This window comes from Sinocyclocheilus anshuiensis, unplaced genomic scaffold (assembly GCF_001515605.1).
Source record: "Sinocyclocheilus anshuiensis isolate Anshui unplaced genomic scaffold, SAMN03320099.WGS_v1.1 scaffold415, whole genome shotgun sequence".
NCBI classification, from domain to species: Eukaryota; Metazoa; Chordata; class Actinopteri; order Cypriniformes; family Cyprinidae; genus Sinocyclocheilus; species Sinocyclocheilus anshuiensis.
Window position 1 is genome coordinate 621,830 of NW_015552655.1, and position 9,361 is coordinate 631,190.

The 9,361-nt window shown below is 35.9% G+C and overlaps 1 protein-coding gene across 1 annotated transcript in view; it reads right to left on the minus strand.

Moving 5' to 3' along the window:
* Positions 1-9,361, minus strand: part of LOC107667089 (SH3 and multiple ankyrin repeat domains protein 1) — a 61,606-nt gene that overhangs the window by 11,359 nt on the left and 40,886 nt on the right. The window contains 5 exon segments of the mRNA XM_074186928.1: positions 63-71; positions 224-304; positions 394-529; positions 1,704-1,828; positions 1,919-2,001. Of these exon segments, the coding sequence (XP_074043029.1) occupies positions 63-71; positions 224-304; positions 394-529; positions 1,704-1,828; positions 1,919-2,001 (434 nt within the window).

Genomic DNA, 9,361 nt, shown 5'->3' on the forward strand with positions numbered 1-9,361 from the left:
ACTATTATTATTATAATTTATATGATTATAAAAAAATATATAAATAATATAAAATGACACACCTTTCTCCACTGTGTGCAAAACAGAGAGAAAGACAAACAAGCAAATTATCAGTCAAAATGACAACTGAATGCATGATGTCAGAGTTTTAGGATAGCAGGAAATGCTTAATAGTCTAACAAGGTGCGTAATGCGTGTATATTGTGTGTTTGTAAGACTGTACCCATCTCCTCCAGTTCTGAAGTCATGGATTTGGAGCGCAGAGCTATAGCCGGAGGGGTCAGCCGCTTGCTCTGCTGGGGAACTAAAGGGAGAGAGAGTGCTGTTAAACCAAATCAAAAACTGCCTGCAATGCCATTCATTCATACTCCCACAGACAAAATGCTCTCTGACCTTTCTTCTTAGGCATTTCCTCCATCTCAGGATTTCGCGCTACCATGACGACCTTCACCATCAGACTGTTCCCGCCCTGGCGAATCATGTTCACCACCTGCCTGTGACCCACCTTCACCACATTGATTCCATTCACCTGTGAAAATACAGCCATCAACCATACATTGTAATACATATAACTGTTCAAAAGTCAGTACTTTTTTTTTTTTTTTTAAGAAATTAATACTTTTATTCAGCAAGGATGCTTTACATTGATCAAAAGTGACAGAAAAGACATTTACAATGTTACAAAAGATTCTATTTCAAACAAATGCTGTTCTTTTGAACTTTCTGTTCATCAAAGAATCCTATAAAATGTATCACACATATTGTGTCACAACACATATAATTATATATAGCAGCAAAACTGTTCCCTCAGCATTGATAATAATCAGAAATGTTTCTTGAGCAGCAAATCAGCATATTAGAATGATTTCTGAAGGATCATGTGACACTGAAGACTGGAGTAATGATGCTGAAAATTCAGCTTTGCATCACAGGAATAAATTACATTTTACAATATATTCACATAGAAAACAGTTATTTTGAAATGTAATAATATTTCACAATTTTACTGTTTTAACTGTATTTTTAATTAAATAAATGCAGCCTAGGCGAGCAAAAGAGACTTTCCAAAAACATTTAAAAAATCTTACCAACCCCAAACTTTTGATCGCATATATTCTAAATTTTCTATTTCTACTCTATTTTTCAATTCAAGTGACTTTCAGAAAGATTAATGAAGATTTTAAACAACAATTATATAAGAAAGGAAATTTGATTTGCAGTTTAAAGAAAGAGAGAGAAACACAAGTGGGTGTCTTAAGCATTCTCATCAGACTTGATTCAAAATGATTCAACGTGATTCACAAACTCCAAATTAACCAGCTGGGAACCATGAGGTGAAGGTGTTTGCTGCTAACAGGGCGCTGCGTCTGGAGATGCATCAATAACAATATATTTTGCAATACCACAGTCAAGATGGCATACACAGAGAACACAAGATCCACGTCATCTTCTCTTCCAGAATCAAATTAAAGTAGGTAACACAAGTATCACAAGTGAGGTTTATCACCTCCGTGTAGGTGTTAAGATTTGTTCAACACCTCACAGACTGGAGACTATACTGCTAAACTAGTTTTGGCTTTTGCAGCGATGCAGCATTCGGTCTGCTATAACTTTCAATGGCTCTTTATCTAAAACTTGTTTTAATGGGTCATTAAAAGTGTCTAAGACATGGTTGCATCAAAGGAGGCGACGTCTGGGCCAACCTCGATCAGGAAGTCCCCCATCCGCAGGCCGGACCGCCACGCGACGCCCCCCTCGTCAACAGACTCGAGGTACTGCAGAGCAGGGAAGGCTGGAGTCGGGCTGAACTCCTCCACAGGAGTCTGGGCTGGAGATCACAGATCACAATCACAGACGTGATCCGTCTATGTCATGCTGCGTGCGCTCGGTTATCAAACCAGTGATGTCCATCACTCACCTTTGGCCCCTCGGAGTACAAAACCGAAGCCTTCATTGTCTTTTTTCTGCAGAAGTACAGTTTTCTCTTTTATGATGTAGTCACTGTCAGAGAGAAAAGAGAGGAGCTCATGTGAAAGACTCGCAGATGCACAGAAGTTCTTCAGATGGGATCAAGTTTGGATCAGAGATATTGTAGATAACTGAAACTATAAAAACAAATCAATAAATAAAAAACTTATTTCATTTCAGTTAGTTGCCAAGGCAACATTTCTCATTTTCATTTAGCTTAACATGATGTAAAATATATAGACATATGAATGATTTAATAATAATAATAATTATTATTATATTACTACTACTACTACTACTAATAATAATAATAATGAAAAACACCAAAAAATTCAAATGAAAAAAAAAAAAAAACTAATTACTAAAAAAAAAAACATCTCAATTATACAAACAACAAAAATTTTATTTTAAAAAGCTTATTTTATCAACCTAGATTCACAATTAAGAAATTACTTGTCATTTGAGAATATCACCCTGAATCAGGGTTATTATTGTTAATTCAATCTAAAATCATAAATGATTTAATATTTTTTTATATCAAAATGGAAAATTTTTTTAACTTTTATATATATATATATATATTTTTTATTCAGTTATTTGGCAAGGAAACATTACTAATTTTGATTTAGTGTAAATTTAAGTACTAATTTACTAAAAGTACTTAAATCTGAAACAAAAAATAAAAACCATACAGACGTATTTAAAAAAATAAATAAATAAAAAGGGACAAACTCAACAGAAAAAATGACATACTTTAAAAATTACAACAAATATAAAAATAAAAACGAATTAATAAAAAAATTATAGTTAAACTACAACCATAAAAAATTGAATAAAACAAAACTGCACTGAATCCACTGGAAAATCTAGCTGTTTTGAAACATGGCAGACAATTTCTTGCCGTTTTGGGCCAGTAATCATCTTGGACCAGCAGCAAAAGAGCTATAGTTTAAAGTGGTTAAGATTTTTGTAAAACTGTAACTGGTAAACCAGTTAATATCTGGCTTTCATAAACTAATGACTAGCTTGGACCAATCAGAAATGAGCTACCATGTTCCAAAACAAAGCTACTAGCTGAAGCTCAAAAACAGAAATGATTCTGAAATGTCATATATGTTGGGTTTACAGTAGCAATTGTAGTAACTATGGTATTTTGGCGGACACTATGGTTACCATGGTGAGCGTATGGGGGTTTGTAGACGTGTGCAATTATAGTTCAGTGCAAAGACAATGACAGTTACGGACTAGCATTGTGTTCTGTCAGCTCAGCTCTTATTATGAACATATGCTCTGACTGCGATATCAATGCAAAGTATGATGCTTAAAAAACACAAATGGCAGGCACAATGTAAAGCCAGTACTTAGTAACTTGCTAAAGAATTACCACACAGTTTAACTGCAAGACATTCAGATTCTAAAAACGTTTTTCAAACATTCCATTTTGGTTGAGGACACGTTAAAATTGCCAGTTTGCTTAATGCAAGTAGAGCATAAGCCTGTACCATTAAAATCATTTTAAGAACATTTGTTGATAACAAGTACACAGCCTTTATATAATGTATTCCAAAACTTTGGGTCCAAAAATGAGCTTTACCTCTGCCTATGTTGATTAAAAAGGTTCTCATTTTACTAAATCTACAAAACAAGGACTTGATTATGTCTCTTTTTTTATGAACTGAATCAGTTGTGATACTGCAGGCCTTATTTTCTTCTAGGGTCATACTGATAAGTTCCCCATGATCCTGGAGATCCATCATGGAAACAGCACAGAAATACGAGCCACAGAATTGGCAAGCACAGGGTTTAACGTTATCTAACAACAAACATATCAGCTGTACCTGAATGACAGGGAAAATATTGTAATGCATAATGATGATACGTTTGGACCGAGCAAACATCCGTTTAAATGCATGCATATGCATTACTATACTCTGTTTAAAATTATTTTTTTCAAAGTTGTAAACAAAAAGATTATTGAACCACTATATCAGTTTTTCTACTTCAAAATGTTATGTTTAATTCAAAGTTATTTGCCATTTCTTTGTTCTTATTTGTGAAATTTACTAGCAATTTCTGAGTGAAAATTGTAAATCCAACTGGGTAGTAACGGATTACATGTAATCTGGATTACATAATAAATGTAATACTTGTAATTGCAGTATATTAAATTTTTAAATGCTTATAATCAGATTACTTTTTTATGAATTATTCATTTTAATTTTACATTTTTATGATTTATTTAAATATTATATTTTCATCAACTCATCTGCAGTTCTTTCATTTGCCCCAGTTTGAGAAATCCTGGAGTAATGTAATGTTTAACACATTTCACATGTTGATAACAAAGAAGGAATACAGTATGTGTTATTTGCCTTTGCTATTTATAACAATAATCCTATTTAAATCTACAAACAAGTTAGGTCAAAAGTAATCTAAAAGTAATCCAAAAGTAGTCAGAATACAATACCTAAAATGAGTAATCTGGATTACATTACTGACTACAATTTTCACCATGTAATTTGTAATCAGAGATTGCAATTTTTAAGTAATCTATGAATCACTGCAGACGACATACAGTACTTTATACTTCTAGTTCTTATATAAAGCTACGTATAAGCTAAAAACCAAAACCCTACTACAAAAGAAAAATGTTTACAATTTTAGAATGAACAAAATCTGAATTTCTCCAACCAAATACAAACCCAGATGTCCATAGATAATTAACAGACTTATATAAAATTAATTAGAAAACACTAATGACAAACTCAACCCTTTTAACTTCAGCTAAACATTTTTTTTCGTACGTTTTCCATTACAAAATCCTCACGTGACAAGTTTGCCCAATTTCTAGAAGTTGATACATCTTGAATTTTAAACCAACCCGACAGCAGCATTTTCCTACTTAAACGCCGTCTTTAACAGCATCAACACATCGCATCTGTGTTGGAATAAAATATTGCGAGGCAAATAGTTCGGACGGAGCAACCAACTGTTTAAATGCACAGATGCGATCACATATACACTTCATCTGTTTCACATCACAAATGCATCTCTATACTATATTGTGGTAACACATACTTACTTAACTAACTGACTTATATAAAGCTAATTTGAAATGAACCCAAACCAAAACCTACTACAAAATAAAACTTAAAAATGTAAGAAAACATATTGATGCCATATTTGTGAGAATTACAACATGCGAACAAATTAATATTCAGATTATCAGCAAAACCAAAGCAAGTTCAGTTTTCGCCACTGAAGAAGATTGTAATTTAACACCTTTATCTTGAGCTGAACGCTTTCCTTTTATTGCAATTATGATATCCTTACAAAATCCTCACATGACAAGTTTGCCCATTTTCTAGAAGTTGATCCATCTCAAATTTGAATCCAACCCAGCAGCAGCATTTTCCTACTTAAACGCTGTTCCCAACGGCATTACATATCGCATCTGTGTAGGAATGACAGCGGGAAAGATAGTGATGCATAAATGACGATACGCCAGCAAGACTCACAAATGTTCATGCCGTATTTGCTCAACCCCGCAGCATCACAACTTTCTATGATGTACTGTGTTTCACACACACACATACACACACATACATACACCCATAGTGACTCATACCCTTTCAATGACTCAAAAACACACATACATGTCACATGAACTCATTTACAACACTAACATACACACACACAGCAAAAAATGTTTTCTGACGTGTCGCCGCCGTATGTACAATGACAGCCACATTCACGACTCAAATACACACGTATAGACACATATATACACACGCACTGTAAGAGAGAGAGGGATCTGATTTACCATAAACGACCAGACTGTACACACACACACACACACACACACGCACACATACAGATGATATATACTGTATATGAAAACACTGATTCTGCTCAAATCTGTCTGCTACCTCTTCAGAGCATCCATCTGCCTCTCTCTCTCTCTCTCCGCAGCAACAATAAAAGAACGGAGCAGCCGATACCTGTAAATGAACCAGACGCTGCGGTTCTGGGGACCGAGCGAGGGCCATGAGGATGAGAGGGAGAGAGAGAGAGACAGGTCTTTCTCTCCGTATCCCCCCATTGCCATGTCCCCCCCTCCTCAGAGTCCTCCTCCTCCTCATCCGGCCCCTCGTCTCTCAGCACGCACACAGCCAGAGGAGGAGAGGAGGAGAGAGAGAGAGAGAGAGACACCGAGCAAAGCAAGACCCTACATGCTTATGAACGAGGGAGGAGGAGGGAGAGAGAGAGCGAGAGAAAGGGAGGGTTTAACAGAGCTCACATTCAGTCACTGCGACATTCAGAGAGAGACAGAACGAGGAGGGGTTGTGTGAAAAAAGAGGAGGGAGAGAACGAAAGAAACGAGTGTAGGAGAGAAACATGCTTTAAAGGAATAGTTCACTCGAAAACCAGAATCCATGTGCTCGTTTCAAACCTGTGTGATTCTCTTTCTAACGTGGAACGTGAATGGAGAAGTTTAGCTGAACGTTCATGCTGCTCTGTTCCACATAATGAAAGCATACAGTGAGCTGCTATAGTCAAGCACTGTAAATGACATAATGTGGCCTCCTGAACTCATGAAGTGCAGACAGAAATGTAACATTTGCATTCATGCAGTTGGCAGACGCTTTAATCCAAAGGGTCTTGCATTGCATTAACGGTACATATTTTATGTAGAAATGCATGCATTGCCTGGAAATCGAACCCATTTCATTGCAAACGTCATGCTCTATTGTTTGAGATACAGGAATGCTCAATTTTAATTGATAAATTTTCCTATTGCAACAGGTTTGATGCAGATGCCAAAAGTGCCAAAAGTAATTTCTTGCCAGCTTCTGGATTCTGCTTAGTTTTTGTTGTAGACATAAAGGGCCAAAAACAGCATAAAATATGTGACCCTGGAGCACAAAACCAGTCTTAAGTCGCTGGGGTATTTCTGTAGCAATAGCCAACAATGCATTGTATGGGTCAAAATGATCAATTTTTCTTTTATGCCAAAAATCATTAGGATATTAAGTAAAGATCATGTTCCATGAAGATAGTTTGTAAATTTCCTACCGTAAATATATCAAAACTTAATTTGTGATTAGCAATATGCATTGCTAAAAACTTAATTTGGACAACTTTAAAGGTGATTTTCTCAATATTTTTAAGATTAAGATTTTTTTGCACCCTCAGATTCCAGATTTTCAAATAGTTGTAGCTCGGCCAAATATTGTCCTATCCTAACAAACCATACATCAATGGAAAGCTTATTTATTAATTAAAAATTGACCCTTATGACTGGTTTTGTGGTGCAGGATCACATATACTGTGGTCTCCTGAAGTCACACGACAGCGTTGCATCAGGAGCAGAATGAAATTGCATTGCATGCATTGCCTAGGAATTGAATTGTATTGCATACATCATGCTCTATTGTATATGAGCTACAGGAATGCTTCATTTTAATTGATAATTTTTTCTATCATGGCAGATTTGATGTCAGTGATGACAAAAGAAACTTCTTGATAGCTTCTGGTTTCTGGTTACAGTTTTTGTTGTAGACAAAAAGGGCCAGAAACACCATAAAAATATCTCAAATGGAATATACTGTGGCCTCATGAAGTCTTCCGATAGCTTTGCATGAGAAGCAGACAGAACTTCAACATTTATGTTTATTTATGGATTTGGCAGACACTTTCATCCAAAGTGACTAATACTGCATTCAAGGTACATATTTTATATAAAAATACATGCATTGCCTGGGAATGGAACCCATTTCATAATAAACAATATTTTTTTATTGTTTGAGCTACAAGAATGCTTCATATGAATTGATAATTTTTCCTATCATGGCAGGTTTGACGCCACTGACACTGACACTGGTTTCAGTCTACTTTTGTTGTACGTAGACAAAAAGAGCCAAAAACCACCAATAAAAAATTCAGACTGTAGCTTTGCATGATGAGCCGACCAAAATTTAACATTTACATTTATGCATTTGACAGATGCTTTTATTCAAAGTGAATAAAAGCATACCTTGATTGCAATCAAGGTACACATTTTATATAAAAATGCCTGCATTCCCTAATAATCAAACCCATGCTGGTGCAATGAGCTACTGTTTGTGCTGTTGGAATGCTTAATTTAAATGGTTAACATTGATCATTTTTTCTTATAGCAACAGGTTTCGTGTCAATGATGCCAAAAGCCTTTTCTTGGATGTCACAAGATGCAGCAAGAATATAGTAATATAATGACTCAACTGCTTTTATGATACTTTCATGGTGCTTTTCTGGCCTTGGGAGCTCTGGTTTACAGTCTATTTTTGATGCTGATAAAAAGGGTCGAAACACACCATAGAAGTCTTTAAATGTAGCACAGCACATCTGTGCTGCATTTCTCAATGACGCAAACAGAAATTAGATTTCAGAGCTTTGATGGGGAAAAGGTTTTCAGTTAATAAATGATTTAAACATGGTGTGTTCCTCACACCAAGCATCATATAACTTCAGAAGACTGGGAAATAATGAGAATATCGACTACAGTTCAAAAGTTTGGTGGTAGTAAGATAATTTTTTAAAGGGGTCATATGATGCAATTTCAAATTTTCATTTCTCTTTGCAGTGTTACAAGCTGTTCGTGAATAGATAAGATCCCTAAAGTTGCAAAGACTAAAGTCTCAAACCCAAAGAGATATTCTTTATAAAAGTTAAGACTCGTCCACACCCTCCTAAAACGCCTCGTTCTAACACGCCCCCACATGTCTACGTCACTATGTGGGAAGATTTACATAACGCCGCCCAAATGTTCACGCAAAGAAAGAAGGCGTAACTTTTATTCTCACTGTAGTATTGTTGCTGCCGCCGCCGCCATGTTGTGGAGACGCTGTGTGTTTCGTTGTGAAAGCGAAACTACTTTGTTTGGTCTTCCAAAAGAGGACACGACTAGAAATCAGTGTATAAGTTGTATTTACAACACTGTTCCAGAACAGTTCAACCCAAATATTCAGATGTGTGCAGCGCATTTTATGGAGGACTGTTTCCTGATCCTGGAAGAGTAGCCTACAATGCGTCTGTGCACAAAGGCTGTTTCTATAAAGTGGGGCAGTTCCAACTTTGCAAGGACAGTCTGGCGCTTCTGACTCACAGCCTGTAAGTACATTTTTTTATATTTAAAGAATTTGCCACTGATGATTCAAACGCGAGTTTGAGCAGTGTAGAGTAGCACTTATTGTTTGGCATTTCTCCGATCACAAATGCAGACATGGTTTTATGTTTACGCGGCGCGATGCAATGCAACGCTTAAAAAGACAGTATAAAGTCATTATAATCAGTAATTATGTCCCCACTGGATGCAACAAATGCCTCGTTTATAATGGGTTTTAATGTTTTT